Source organism: Cololabis saira, chromosome 11 (assembly GCF_033807715.1).
Source record: "Cololabis saira isolate AMF1-May2022 chromosome 11, fColSai1.1, whole genome shotgun sequence".
Lineage (NCBI taxonomy): Eukaryota > Metazoa > Chordata > Actinopteri > Beloniformes > Belonidae > Cololabis > Cololabis saira.
In genome coordinates, this window is record NC_084597.1 from 39,230,576 (window position 1) to 39,246,893 (window position 16,318).

Sequence of the window (16,318 nt, forward strand, 5' to 3'; positions counted from 1 at the left end):
AAGACCAGCAATCACAGACTAACATTCAAACTAAAATGACTCTCTGGCTGAGCAATCTTGATGCGGTTTCTAAAAATTTGCGAGAAATCTCTACAAATGAATGCGTCACGATGAGGCAAAGAGGGAAAAAAATAATAATTATAAAACAGTGAGTAATGCACTAATGCATTAGTACAATGAAAAAAAAACAGGGTCCATATGCCTAAATAATAATCTGAAAAATAGAATATATTTAGGTAGCCTACTATTCTTTGTGCACATGAACATTACACATAATAATTGAGAATTTACACGATGATGAAAAGAAAAGGCTGGGGTAAATGGTGAGCTATTAGATGATGCCCAAAAGGGAAAGAAAATGGCTAAAATACAAAAAAACATTCAGACTAGGAAAAAAGGTGCATTTGTATCATAGCAGCGCAATAACAGCAGGATAATAAATCAGAAAAACTTGCGGGAGATGTGTTACTGTCCCTGCCTCTAAGCCTTCCAGACCTGCCCTCTTTCTACTCTCCATCTATTTACAGAAATGGTTCATGTTCACAGCAGCCTCGGCCACCTATGGACCATGCCCAATGACAATTCTTGGCGGTGAGACTGGCTTTGGAAGAGTTGAGTTGGAGGGAATGGATCAGCCCTTTAGTGCCAGGAGTAATCATAGGAACTTCTCCTACCGCACATGCACAATGCTAAACAGCCAGGTGGGTATGGTACAATATCTATCCCTACATCCTGAGCAAGCAATGGTAATTTCAAGGTGCAGACAAATGTACATACATACATTTTTGGAAATTACTTTTTTATTTTAGTTTTGGAAAACGCAGAGATCATAACTATTCTCCACCAAAAAATGTATTTACCGTTTCACAAATGTCTGCTCACACTCAGGTGTCAACTCACCTTTATATAAAAAAACAATTTCAAGTTGAATCATTAATCACTTTCCAGAAGCATCAACCTAGGCTAATCTACCACTAATACCTGAACCACAGGTATTGATCCGGCCTCCCAATTCTGGCGCATGCAAAGAGCTTCTCTGCATAGTTTTTTCTAATTCCTATAGCAAGGAGTACTCTGGCCTTTTGATGGATGTCTGCACATTATTTCCTTATTTGTGTTATTTGTATAAAATGCTTTTTCACTTGGTAAACATAATAAAACTAAAACGCATCTGGGTCACACAGTCATTGTGGGACTGTTCAAAACACCACAACTTTTTTTTTTCCCCCGCTTGACTAAGCAGCTCTTATCCTTGAGGGAATGTTATCTTTCTTTATGAGCTCCAGGATTGTGTCTTTTCAACACAAGAGAGAGCAGCTAGTAACAAAACCGTTTGGTAACAGAGAGGTAAAAGGCACCATCAGCATGTAAGGCTGGGACGGTTAACACAGTGACCCAGTTGTCCGAGACACAAACACGGATTATACAACAATCTGCCCTGAGTTCAACTGCTACGACATTTATTTCTCTTTGCTTCTGAAGTTTCATTTGATTCTCTTCAATACTTTTAAAATGAAACAAAAAGATAATCAAACCAAGATAATCTAGATAATTGCTCGGGGGTCATGCTCTGGGTCTCTGGAAAGAAACCTAGGGACAACTTGTAATATTTGCTATATAATGAATATTGAACTGAATAACCAAATAACTCTACAACAAGGAAAAGCAAATACTATATTTTGATTTCTTTTAAACAGATGATTAATTATGTAAACAGAATCTTGATCACTGTATTAATGGAAATTAGGGTAAAAAAAATGGAAGTCAAAATAAACTTGTATATTTAAGGCGGATTCTGGATATTTATATTGAAAAAGGGCTGGGTGCTCAAAATTTCACAGCAAATAAATTCTATATTCACTCATGTACATTTTATTTCCCATAATAAAACCTAATGCAAACATGAATTTCAACCCAAATGTTGTCTTACTACATTTCCTAGCAGTTTCAATTTTTCTAACATCTAGCATCAATGTTTCAATGAGTCCTCTAAATGTTCGAGCAAAAGTTCTCAGGGAGCATTTTTATCTCAAGGCACACTTAAGTGGCTGCAACAAAAAAAAAGAAACCCACGTGCCCAAATGACTAAAATTCATAATAAAGCATTATTTTCCAAAAACATCTAAATTCTGTTAATGGCTACCATCAATAGTAGATCTATTAATTTAACGGAATTCATTTAACTATACAGTAAGTGAATGTGATTTACATCAGGTTACCATCACTGTAAAGCCCGATGAGAAGCCATAGAGGAGTTAAATCTTTTTAGATCAAAAATTTGAATTATCTCAACAAAAAAAGGCAACTCATGTGAGGAGCACAAGAAAGATAAGATATATGAAGATGTATTTTGAACACAGATGTCCATAGACTCACGTGGTAGAGGATGTCCACCCAGCCCTCCATGGTGATGCACTGGAATACAGTAAGCACGGCAAACAGGATGTTGTCGAAGTTGGTGATGCCAAAGTTGGGTCCAGTCCAGTACTCTCTGCAAACGGTTCCATTGGGACAAGTCCTGGCGGGGGGCTCATTACCACAAGGCCAGTCAGCGGCTCTCTCCCCTGATCAAAGGAGAATCACAAAGAATGAGTTTTGATACTTGATGCTGCTTCTTCTTTCTTTTTAATCGGATTTTCTAAAGAAGCATTTTTAGTAGTGACTGTTTGAGAGACAGATTACCGAGCCATTTTACATCTTATGCAACTTCACACCATTTATTTACTGTACTTCAGATACAACGTCAGAACTTTTTTATCTTATTTGAATATATTGAAAACAGAATTTTTTACCAGCACTTGTAGTGCTTATAGTAGTTTAGTAACAACTTCAAGATTTTATGCGTACTCAGTAAGCAAACTTTCATATGTAATGATTTGAAATGTAGATTATCTGATGCAAGTTCACAGCTTGGAAGTCCAACTTTTTTTTGACATTTTCTTTCCCAGCTTGACATTTGAAATTCTCAGTTTCCAATTTTATCAAAAGTGATACAACATCAATGAAAGCACAATGGTGGAACCCATTATAAAAACAAACTTTTTTTATCTTTTTAAATGCTCCCCACATAAACAACATTTTCAAAGTTAAAAACTTAAAAGTACAGACCAATGGTACAGTCCAGGTATTGCTGAGTAAATATGTAACAGAAATTAAAACATGATGTTGAGTAGTCTACCAACCATTAGCTGGCCATTTCATTACTTCAGCTTTTCCATCAGTGCTGGAATGTTTAATGAACCTGGGACAATGCAACACAAGACTGTACCTATAAAAGTGATTAGTGAAAACTGTCCTTGCCACAACATTTACAAAGACTGATTTTAAGTATTTTAGAATAAAAATACTAGTCAAGTATAACATGTGGTTGTTATGGCAGAAAGTAGGAACTATCAGATATCGACCAATCAGAAGAAGGGGCGGGGCTAATTCATGCCAATGAAGGTAAAGTACTCAAAACCGAGTCAGATGACACCACCCACGACTCTCTATGTCAAACCATTCAAAAGTTATGGCAGAAAATAGGGACTATCAAATATTGACCAATCAGAAGAAGGGACGGGGTTAATTTGCACCAACTATGTTCAAGGACTCAATACCTATGACAAAATTGTCATAGACAGAAATTTCACGGACACAAGTATGCAAAAAAATAAACTTTTTAAGAAAACTCAAACTCTTTCAGTTCACTGTGTTTTCTAGTAGTTCTTCTAGTTTTTTATTGTTACTTTTAAGTTCACTGTTCCCTTTGTGGTTTGACTGGTTGTAAAGCATGTAGCTTTAATTATCATGCATGTAGCCAAAATTATCACCCAATTCTGTGTTTCACCTTGTTAGGCAACTTCACTCCAACTCATTACCACCAATTTTACACTTAATTTTGGAATGTATGGTCAATAGACCTCATTTACATAAAATTATACCTAATTTTTGAATAAAGATAAGCAGAAATTCTGAATTATTTTGACTATAGTTAAACTCAGAGGCATACATTGATGGATTATCACAGACGGGTATATGTGAAAATGAAATGAAATCATTTCAAATGTTTGGACCACCACCCAGCACTAGCCAGTGGCTGGTGGGTCAAATTGAATATCACAGGAGGGGAGAAATTTAATAAAATATCCATAATTCGATGCAAGTAGTGATCATACATTTTATTTGAAATGAGTGTAACAGAGGCAGTTATATGGAAGAAAATCATATTTGTGATATAAAAGAAAAGTGAACATGGGTCAATTTGACCAAAAGACCACAGAAGGGTTAACACATGCTGTCTGAACACCGACTCCTGGCCGACTAGCAAAACACCGGTGTGCATGCGCTGTTCACAGCCAGATGGCGTGACAGCGGGCACGGCCAATCACACGGTAGCAGGAAACGGCAGAGCCAACCGATGAGCTTGTGGGCGGTCTAACGGGAAACAGGCTTCAGCTTGAGCGGCCGTTTTCCACTGGGTCCTAGTGCTTGACCTGTCTCCATTTAATATAGCGTAACATTGTTTTTGGATGGTAAAAACAGCAGGGGACCAAAAGTGCCTTTTGAAAAAGTGCAGGGGACATGTCCCCCCCCCCCCAAATTACGTCCGTGCCACCCACAAGTCTTTACGTCAAACCTTTAGAAAGTTATGGCAGAAAGTAGGAACTATAAAATATGAACCAATCAGATGAAGGGGGGCGCACTTTTTGGCGTCTAGCGTCGCCACGGTAACGCTTTTGACTGAGAAAGGTAATGCGCAGGATCGGGTGAAGAAGCGGATGAAGAAATGGCATAAATTGCGGCAAAATTACACCATTAATTCAAAATGGCCGACTTCCTGTTCGGTTTCAGCCATGGTGCCAAGAGACTTTTCTTTAAGTTGCAACATGATACAGGTGTGTACCGATTTTCGTGCATGTACGTCAAACCGTATTGTGGGATTCAAGGCAGGAATTTTCTAGGGGGCGCTGTTGAGCCATTAGGCCACGGCCATTAATGCAAACCATTAAATATCACATTTTCCGCCAGGCCTGGCTTGCATGCAAAATTTGGCGACTTTTGGGGCACGTTTAGGGGGCAAAAAGGCCCTCATTTCGTAGGAAAAATAAAAACAAGGGAAAAAAAATTTCTACAGATACAATAGGTCCTTCGCACTGTAAGTGCTCGGGCCCTAATTATCAAAGAGGGGAGGATGGAGTGATGAACACCATTCACTAACCGTGGCTGATAGAAACAGAGGAGCCATGGGGTGACTTCTGATAAGTCATTTACACACAGTTTGATACAAATTGAATATTTGAGTTCTCATATTTTAACAATCGCATTTGCAAGCGTAAAAGTGTTACCGGTAAGTGCTTTTATACAATTTTATAACTTTATAAAACCATACCTTGGGTATTTGGTTCTGATTAAGTGGTGAATAAAAGATGAATCAACAATTAATTTGGAGATTTGACACAATTATAACATATTATTTTTCATGTTTAGTCAACTTAAAGGGGACCTATTATGGCATCTAATACCTATTTTAAACAGACCTTGAATGTCTTAAAAACAAACCTTTTATTGTTTTTGCTATATAAATTAGAAATTCAGCCTCTGAGGAATGTCTTTATCATTCCATTCTCTAACCTCATTATCTATGTGGGATTCTGAGTGGGCGGGGCTATGATAATGAGGCTCTGTGCTGATTGGCTGCCTGAATGATGCGATACACCGCTACGAAAAAATGGCGGAAGCTCCGGCCGGCGGTTGTGGGCGTGGTTTCACGCATCGGAGGCCAACCTATGTAAATCGCATTTTCGTTACGTAACGAAAGGGAGCCGAATCTGAACGGCTGGTAGATCCACATCACCCTGGACGGCTCATCCGGGCGGCTGTACAGACACTGCAGAATTTGGTTACTTTCCTCCTTCTCTGAGTTGGCAGGCTGAGGGGAGACCACTTTATATATGTTAAAGCAAGAAAAAACGTGTTTTTCATAATAGGTCCCCTTTAAGGTAAATATCGTGGCATCATCTATACATTTTCAGAGATTATGTAGTGACAGAGAGACTACAGTATAACGCAGTGCAGAGAGGGTGCTGGCACATATGTCAGCACATAGGAAATAATATAGCAGATGTCTGGTGCAACCAGTGTTTCATAAGAGATGGTGCCTTGATCACATTCTGTGCCAAGTTTTAACAATAATTTGCAGAGCCAGATTGCACAGCCAACATCCCTCTGGTGTCACTGCAGTGGCTCTTTCCCAATGACAGGTGCTGTATAAGCTCTGTTTGCTATCTGATAAGGACTATTTCTTCCTTCTTTACACTTTTAACAGCAAAAATTACAACATAAAATTCCAGCTGGTGGTTAAGAAAAAAATCTGAATTATACTAGTTTATTTTCATTTTTGAGAGTACTTTTTTTTTCTAACTCTGCAATCTAATATCTATTGTCTATGTGTTGCAGTCTTGTGTGTATTTATGTATGTACCAGTTGGAAATATCTACATTATCAATATCTTATAGTATCTTATATTGTTGTCTATGCTTCAGCAATGAAATGGCAACTGGGATTTTGCTAACTTGAAAGAAGGTCAAGTTTACAAAATGTTTTTATTTAATGCTGCAAAAAACCACAATATCCTAAAATAAATTCTGCATTATAATTAATCCAGTGAAAATCTTGAGTTCATTCATTAATTGCATGTATTTATCTAATGTTTAAAATATCAAGAAGCAAAGCAAGAAACGCTAAAAAAAAAGAAATCAGTTTCTTTCATGAAAATAACAATGGAGCTAGGGTGTTGAGTAGGGTGTTGATTCTCGGCTAAAGCAACATCTACTGAATACAAGACACACAAAAGCTTTATGTATTATACTCCAAACGGAGCACATGGGCCAACTGCTCTGTCGACCAGTGTGAGCTGTACTTAGATTAGGTTATACACTTTTTCTCTTTCATCTTTCATATGAAAGAGAAAGAAAAAAAAGGAAAAAGAAAAACAAAGATGAGGTTATGCATGCTACTAAACTGTAACATTTCATGTTCAATGGAGCTGAGCTCCAAACTGAACGTTCAGGTCATTTCAATTTAATTCATTTCTGTTCTGCAGGAAACTTGGCCCTGCTACAGAAATCCTCTGTTTTAAACACTGCATTGATTTTTACATAAAACCTATAGCCATTAAAGTGGGAGCTAACTGATTTGATCTCAACCATCTAATCAAGCACTTCATCTGGATTTTTCTGAAATCATAGTATGGATGGATGGATGGATGGATGGATGGATGGATGGATGGATGGATGGATGGATGGATGGATGGATGGATGGATGGATGGATGGATAGATGGATAGATGGATAGATGGATAGATGGATAGATTTATTTATTGTACCCTTGGGTAAATTTGGTTCACAGTGAGTGCCTCCTCATACAATCTAAAACCATACACTCAACAACACAGGATAATATAACGTGACAACAGTGCTTAGTTATTGACATATATGGATAAAACAGCCCAAAGTTTACAACTATTATCCATTTTGGTGAAGGAGCGAAGGTGAAGGAGTCAAAACCAAGTCTGATGACATCACCCACGACTCTGTATGTCATACCATTTAAAAGTTATGGCAGAAAATAGGATCTATCAAATATCGACCAATCAGAAGAAGGGGCGGGGCTAATTCATGCCAATGAAGGTCAAGTACTCAATACCAAGTCCGACGACACCACCCACTTGTCTTTATCACAACCCGTTCAAAAGTTATGTCAGAAAGTAGGAACTATAAGATATCGACCAATCAGATGAAGGGGCGTGGCTAATTTGCACCAATTATGTTCAAGGACTCAAAACCGAGTCAGATGACACCACCCACGAGTCTTTATATCACACCATTCAAAAGTTATGGCAGAAAGTAGGGACTATCAAATATGGACCAATCAGATGAAGGGGGAGCGCGCTTTTTGGCGTCTATCGTCGCCCACGGTAACGCTTTTGACTGAGAAAAGTAATGCGCGTTGGCGCAGGATGGAGACGCACATTTTGATGTATAACACACCTGGGTGCACATTACGGTTCGGGCCATATTAACTGCCGAAGGAATGGCATAAATTGCGCCAAAATTACACGATTAATTCAAAATGGCCGACTTCCTGTTCGTTTCGGCCATGGCGCCAAGAGACTTTTCTTTAAGTTGCAACATGATACAACTGTGTACCGATTTTCGTGCATGTACGTCAAACCGTATTTTGGGGCTTGAGGCACAAAGTTTTCTAGGGGGCGCTGTTGAGCCCATTAATGCAAACCATGAAATATCAAATATTTCACCAGGCCTGGCCTGCGTGCAAAATTTGGTGACTTTTGGGGCATGTTTAGGGGGGCAAAAAGGCCCTCATTTCGTCAGAAGGAAAAGAAAGAAAGAAAGAAAGAAAGAAAGAAAGAAAGAAAGAAAGAAAGAAAGAAAGAAAGAAAGAAAGAAAGAAAGAAAGAAAGAAAGAAAGAAAGAAAGAAAGAAAGAAAGAAAGAAAGAAAGAAAGAAAGAAAGAAAGAAAGAAAGAAAGAAAGAAAGAAAGAAAGAAAGAAAGAAAGAAAGAATTCCTACAGATACAATAGGGCCTTCGCACTGTAAGTGCTCGGGCCCTAAAAATGAATTTAGGTTAATTGTTGTGCTTACATTGACTTGGACCCCCACTCTGACCCATGCCTTCTTCTCTTCTCTGGCACTATTCAAAGTATCATTCACCAAAATTACAATTCAGTCATGATTAATAGTTAAAATGAGTATCAGTTATTCATGCTGCCATTCCTGCAGTCTTCAGTGAGCTACATGGATACACACATACAGGTAAATGTGCACGTACAACTGCAGGATTAGTTACAGAAGTCTTATATAAGATACCTGACAACCTGTGCAGCTGTGTGGAAATGATCACCCAGTTGTTCCTGTGTTTATTTGATTCACACATGTGCAGACATCAGCAGCACAGAACATTGCTGCAAGTGCCGCACTGCTAATTCAAACCATGCTGTGCCTCCCACCGACCAAAATAACGCCATTACACGCATACTGTACATTAGCAGGCTGTCACAGCAACTAACATCCCTGAAAACGGCTTCTCTGGGTTGAAACAAACATGCATAATAAGCAAATACACATAATTTACAACAGGCTCAACCCATGAGCTTCAAGTCATGTCTCTATCCAACAATAGTAAAGAGGAGCTAAAGCCCTGTAATAATCGTTATCACTTGATTACCCAAAGGATAATTTCAGCCTTGCAGCCTGACTGTTTTCTGTAATTGCCATAATGCTGCAGTACACTAACAACACTTTAATAGTTGACTGGATTTGATTGATCAGACCCTGTGGTAGACTGGCGACCTCTCTGGGGCGTACCCCTGCCTTTCGCCTGTAATGAGCTGGGATAGGCTCCAGCAGACGCCCGTGACCCTGCACAGCATAAAAACAGGTGTAGAAAATGAATGGATGGATGGTTGATTGATTAGATATATATTTTGCTGCTGTTTTCACCCACATACAGGGAAACAGCTTTTGTTTATGGCTTCCATCATCCATTTCTGGTTCCTAAATGTATATAGAGAAAATAGATATAGAAAGATGGCTCATGCCCCAGGGTTCACTTTATTGAAGCAGTTTTATCCTTTTGCATGGTGCCCTGGGTTTGGAAATCTGTCTCTTAAAAATAAGAATTGTCTGAACCAAACAGTGAAGTGGTCTAGTAAGATGACGGGAGAGCAGCAGATGAATCTGGACATGCTGTTTTCCTGACAGATACAAAAGCTGTCTGGATCTATTTTAAAAGACACCTTTCATCCACTACACGGCGACTTCCACCTACTTCAATCAGGACACAGATATAGAGTACCAAAATGCTAAACCAAACGTTTTAAACATAGTTTTATACCTACTGCTATAACCCTCCTAAATAAATAGATAAGGTTTTAGCCTTTTATGTTGTGATTATGGTTAATGTTGTATGAAGGTACTGATGGTTTCTCGTTGCTGGACTCCCTAGACCACCTTATTGCAAGGCAAATTTACCTTTGGGTACAATAAAGTTGAACTGAACTGAACGGAATATCAAATTAGACACTTAATCATCTCAAAACTCCTCTGTATGACTCTACGTTTTGCTCACCTAATGTCATCATAGCACCCTGATGAAGGCACTAGAAATTAGCCCACATCTTGTGCATCATTGTTAATGTACAAAATGCGTATGTACGAGTAAAAGAGTGTTCTTAATTCAAATTAGATTGGCGAGGAAGAGTTAATTGGACTATGGGAGGAAGCTGGCCTCTCCGGCTTCCTCCCATAGTCCAGAAACTTGTATGTTAGGTTGATTAATGGTTCTAAATTGCCTATAGGTGTACGAGCATGCAAGGCTGTTCATCTATATATGTGGCCCTGCAACGGACTGGCGACCTGTCCAGCGTGAACCCCTTCCTTGTGTCTGTAATGAGCTTGGATACGCTCCAGCAGACCCCCGTGACCCTGTACCAGATTCAGCAGGTTGAGAGAATGGATGGGTGGAGGAAGAGCCATTTAAAGCCTACTTACATTTAAAGTCTCTGAACAACTATTGAGCTTGGCAGTTATTAGACCAAACATTTCTTTGCCGAAACACTTTCATAACATTGTCTATGGTCTATTCATGGTCTATTTATTAGAAATGGGTCAGAAATGGTTAAATGATTTGAAATGTTCATATAGGAAATAAAGTTCCCATATCTTCTTAAACTGTTAGCCGTATTCTTTAAACATAAATTGTAAATCTTTGGGATGGGGGAAGTGAAACTTTGAGAAAAAAGATTGCAGTAAAATATGAATAAGAAGTATAAAAGGACCTCTGCTGAGTTACAACAGAAGATATTAATGAGAAGCTGGAGACTGAAATTAAAATTAAAATTAATCAGAAATCATCGTTATTGCTGCATTGATATACAGTAAGTATGACTGTTAAGCTACTTGTAAAACACCTACACTGACATCGTATGAGTCATTTACAGTATAAGAATCAGGATCCTGTATTTGATCATCTAACCAATAGAATACCACAGAGTTTTTGTACTTGTGTCAGCTCAGCTCATGTTTTTTGTTCCTGTACAAACACGTGCCATAGCCAGGTTGTTGCTCTCACCTGTGCTGTTGTTGAAGCAGGTGTAGTGGAATTTTCCCATGTAAAACTCCACCCCGATAATGGCAAACATGACGATGGCAAAGAAAAGCAGCAAACCAATCTGAAGCAACGGAACCATGGCTTTCATTATGGACTTCAACACCACCTGCAGACCTGAAAGACAGGCGGAGAGCAGAGGAAGTGGAGTCCTTTATTCTAACTAACAAGTGCAGGTTATAGACTGATTTTTAGACATTTAAAAAAATAAGCTTGTAACTTTAAAACAGAATGAGGTCATTCCTATATTTCAAGGAATAAAAACAAACTATATCATATATATGCATATACAAAAACATCAATACCGTAATTAAAGAAAAGCTAATATTTGATGTTTGTCATGTCTTTTCTTTAATATACAGAGCGGAGATGAGTAGAAAAATTGTAATAAGTTGTGAAAAGAAACTCACTTGGGATTCCTGACACGAGTTTCAGGGGTCTCAGCACTCTCACCGCTCGCAGCGTTCTCAGGTCAAAGTCCGAACCCACCGTGGCAAGAATTCTGCGTGTGACAAACAAACATGCTCATTCACAATTATTCAGCAACACTTTGGGAAGAAATTCTGCCTCTCACAATAAAGGTATACAACTCACAACTATATTATTTTATTACTGAATAATACATCAATTAATTAATCTAATTTAAATATTGAGTTACTTAAGGAATGAACTGGTCAAATTGATCAGACAGAAATTTGTAGGAATCAATCAAGAGGAGAGAAAAAAAGAATATTTCAGGACAAATACATCTTTTCAGTCACTACACCACTCAAGTTGCCCACAAATGTAGCTCAGTATATGATATGCTGCCCTTATCTGATTTCACTACAAGTGGTGAGACGCTGTGGCGAGTCCTCGTGTGTGGGTCACGCAAGCACATGTGTTACGTATGTGTGTCTAGCCTCTGTGGCACAGTTGGCAGTCATCCATACAGACTATACACAGAGGGAGAGACTTAGGTGCTTCATTGAAATGCATATTAAAAAAAATAAGGAAAAAAAATGCTCTAGGCTAAGAAGACAAAGAGAGAGGGGGAGAGAGAAAGAAAGAGAGAGAGAGAGTGGAAGATGAAAATGAGAAATGATGTGAGGAGATAGGGGGTTAGCCAGTACAGTCTGGTAATTATATTAATTTGATGGAGAATCCAAAGGAGACACATTCCTGCACTTTCCCTTCTTTGCAGGACCTCGCTGCGTAATTGCATCTCTATCTACATTTGACGAAGCTAAAATTAATAACAATTCAGCCATCGAACCAAGCTGAAACAGACTTTTAATAATTTAATGCTATACTTAATTCTGCTGCCATTATGTAAGGTACAGTATATGCTCTGTGAGGAGAAGTCAAAGCTGTTGCCATGTTGGTTTCTATTGAAAATAGACATCCTGCTCAAACTATTATCATTTACCATTATCATCTTAAAACTATAATCAAAAGGGGTGTTGTAAGGTGACTTCCCCTTGAAGGCTCTGTTTCTCTTTAAAATTAATAACGTGCTTGTGTTTTGTATTGCATAAAATATCTCATAATTTATGTTTCCCACAAGAATGATTAAAAGGTGGGAGGTGGAGTTAAACTGTGGACAGTCAAGCAGCAGGCCTCAAGTTCAAGTCCTAACTACATCAAAGTTTTCCAAAGGTTTCTTTTCAACAATCTTCTCACATGCAGTTAATTAGGTTTAGGGATTTAAAAAAAATAGTTAAAGTTACACATTAAAACACACCTGCTTAGAATTGGGCATTAAAAATGCATTTTTAAGGTGTGCCTCATAATAATAAAAAAAATAAACTAGGGAAAGTAAAACACAATGTGTCCATTTTTGCTGTGGACCAATGTAACTGAAATAAAAAATGTGCAGAGAATAAACTCTGTTCGTGGCATTTATCAAGAATAGAAATGTCAAATAAACATTTGCCAGTATTCTTATGCTTTTTGTTCTTACCCTTTATTTTCGTGACTGACCTGTGATCCCTCCATCTGTTTTTGGATTATTTTTGCAGCAAATAAAACTTCAGTTAAAAATACAACACGAGTTGTTGCTTTTTTTGTTTGTTTGATTGATTCTTTCTTTTAAATAAATATGCAAACAACTCTGATTTAATTTCCCACTGGATCGATTAAGCTCTTGTGAAACCTTGCTCAGTGGAAATGAGTATTAATGTGAGAACAAATTATCTTTGTGTTTTATCAACTAGTGTGTATTTGAAGTCTCAAATTTAAGTGTTATGAAGAGCCCTCAAGAAGCCACAAGGTCTGTATGGATGCTATAGTGTTTACCAAAAAGGTGAAACAGTCTTATGACTGGCTTAAATTAAATCTTCACAAAACTACACAGATACACTAACGTACTCACTTACTGTACATAGAGATAAAACACAAAATAAGAAAGATGGCTTATTACTTCCTGGACACCAGTTGGCATGGTTACCAATAAGACAAGCCTCTGTTTTATGATATCATCTGTCTGCTGAATCAAAGTCTGCAGCTGCAATATAAAACATGTTTCTTGTTATATTTAATGCATGTTTATTTCAACATAATGAAGATTAGAACTGCAAATCAGACCATCCATCCATCCACTAGATCTCCAATGATGGAAATTGAATTAATAACACTGATCTCCTCTAAAAACAAGCTTCTGCAGGAAAGAAGATGATAAGTATTTTTGTTTTGAAAAACAGCACTAATGATACCTCCATATCATTACTGCTGTCTTTTCACTGTGAACACATTAAACCATGAACAGCAACCCACTACATATATATATTGTTGTGCACAACAAAAGACTGAGAGAATTACTACTACTACTACTGTCATTTAGCAGACGCTTTTATCCAAAGCGACTCACATCTGAGAGAACAACACAAGCAAGACATCACATAGGAGGGTACAGCATAGATAAGTGCTGGTCAGACTGCTGAGAGTCCAGTTGGACACACGTGCTGCCATGCCAGTGCTAGAATATTCTTTTTTTTTTCCGCCCAACACAACAGTCCCTTTATACAAGAAAGCTACGTCTAAAAAAACACAGTCATGCAATCATCTTGTCATAAGTGCATGCAGCTTACTCACTGCTGAGTCCTGCAAAGAGCTGGACAAATCTTCTAACTAATTCTGATGAGAAGAGAAGTTTACTAGATGTTACCAGCTTTGTGTGTTGGATGAGTCTGGACCAGTGTAAGATTGAAAGAGTGGATTAAAGCCTGACTTATTTGACTGTGTTTTGCCGATGTGAATGTTCAGTACAATTAGTGGAGAGCCATCATCAGGAATGTCAGAGAGAACTTGTCCAGTTCAGAGATTAACGCATATACTGTATATTGTCTCCTGGAGGGTGGTATATGACCAGAATGTAAGCAGTGAAGGGCTTGGAGATTTGTATTGTGTGATATTCAAGTGATGAGCAGTTAGCAATGGGACAGATGGATGTTTCTGGACATTAGAAAGCCTGTACCACCTCCTCGTCCAGCAGAGCGAGGTGAATTTTCTACGACTAGAGCAGCTGGTGTAGCTGTGTTTTCTGGGCGGATTCAAGTCTCTGTCAGGGTTAGGACCTGAATGTCTGAGAGATGTAACAATGAACTGATGAACTCTGTCTTGTTAACTGCGGACTGACAGTTCCAGAGACCAAAGGTCACAGAGGATGTGGCAGACGAGTCTACCATGGGGTTTGCAACACAGGGTTTGCGGATTGTGCTGCCTACGGTAGGCGCATTTTGGTCGGTACCCATATATGGCCGGGATGGTTTTGATACACATTTTGCACTACTTTGGTTGTACAGGGTTGGACGCTCGTAATTATGCTCAGTGGACTTGCGCCGGCAGACTCGTAGGTCTTTACCCTATGTGGTCTTAACCCGAAGTGGGCAGTAACCACGCTGACGCTGAGGTCGACTCAGCTGCAAATGCCAAGCTAATTGCAACTGGCTAAAACCACCTCTTTCTGCTTCACCCCGAGCAGTGCAAAACAGTGGGTGTGGCCCGCTTCACAACCTCAACTGTAGTGAGAGAGAGCTGCCCAATACCAAACCAGAAACTCATGCAGACGCTCACCTAAACCAACTGATCACTCGCTAATGAAATCCGTGCTTGTTCTGCCAAAGTTAAGCAAATTCTCTCTTATATAGGATGGGATTCCCCTCTTAAATCACCACGTCTTTCTGCAATTAAGAGCTTCCAATTCACAACACTGAAACATCTACGGTGGCTTTTTTTATTGATGTCTTTTTTGAATTATTTTTATTGTCAACCTGTGATTTCTACACTTTGCATAAATCGGTTTACTCATGGTTTGTCATTTTGACCCATTCTTGAAAAGTCTATTGAGAGAAAATCACTGACCTCAAGGAGAAGACTGAGGAAATAAAAAGATGTATTTTATTACCACAATCAATAACTCAGCTTGTTTTGCTAACAACTCGTGTGTGTGTGTGTGTGTGTGTGTGTGTGTGTGTGTGTGTGTGTGTGTGTGTGTGTGTGTGTGTGTGTGTGTGTGTGTGTGGCAGACTGTGAGTCTGTGACTGTGAAGTGATGATCTGACAACTGTGTATACGATCGAACAACAAAAAAGCCATGACTTTTAATATCCCTTTACCGTCACCATAATAATGTGGGCACCAGACGCTGGCACAGGAAATATGGAGGTGATGTTATCACTTCAAAAACAGCCACATTGCTGTGCTTTTGCACAACCAAATTCAAATTTTAGAACATATTTGAGCAGGAATTGGGGTTTTAAAACTCATTTATGAAGGCCAAGCATAAAAGAGACAAGTGTACACACAACTGTCGTTCATTCAAGTCTGCAGAATCTGCAGCTCAGTGGAGGTCTAGCCTTTTCACTCATTTGTTTAGTCTTATGGAGCTACTTACATTTTTAAACTGCAAATGACTGCATTACGAGAATATAAATACAATTAATAATAATATGTTAATTTCCTTATGTTTTTCTTAAATTTGTTAAATGCAAATAAACGCTATCCAGTCTTTCCCTTTAGGGCGCTGGCCTTGTGGATACATTAGTAATGACTTAGTTGCTGTGAGAAGCTGCACGTAGCCAGAGACCAGCCTGACCGCTGTTGAAAAATGTACAGTGACAGGTGATTAGTTCAATCTGAACCTGTCATTAAGTGGGTAGATGCTGACTGCTC

General features: G+C 38.7%; 1 protein-coding gene across 1 annotated transcript in view; it reads right to left on the reverse strand.

Moving 5' to 3' along the window:
- The window catches only part of cacna1bb (calcium channel, voltage-dependent, N type, alpha 1B subunit, b), a 248,616-nt gene that overhangs the window by 146,382 nt on the left and 85,916 nt on the right, over window positions 1-16,318 (reverse strand). The window contains exons 6-8 of the mRNA XM_061734480.1: window positions 11,579-11,670; window positions 11,133-11,285; window positions 2,377-2,564 (exon numbers count right to left, since the gene is read on the reverse strand). Coding sequence (XP_061590464.1) covers window positions 2,377-2,564; window positions 11,133-11,285; window positions 11,579-11,670 — 433 coding nt within the window. The remainder of the gene's footprint in view (window positions 1-2,376; window positions 2,565-11,132; window positions 11,286-11,578; window positions 11,671-16,318) is intronic.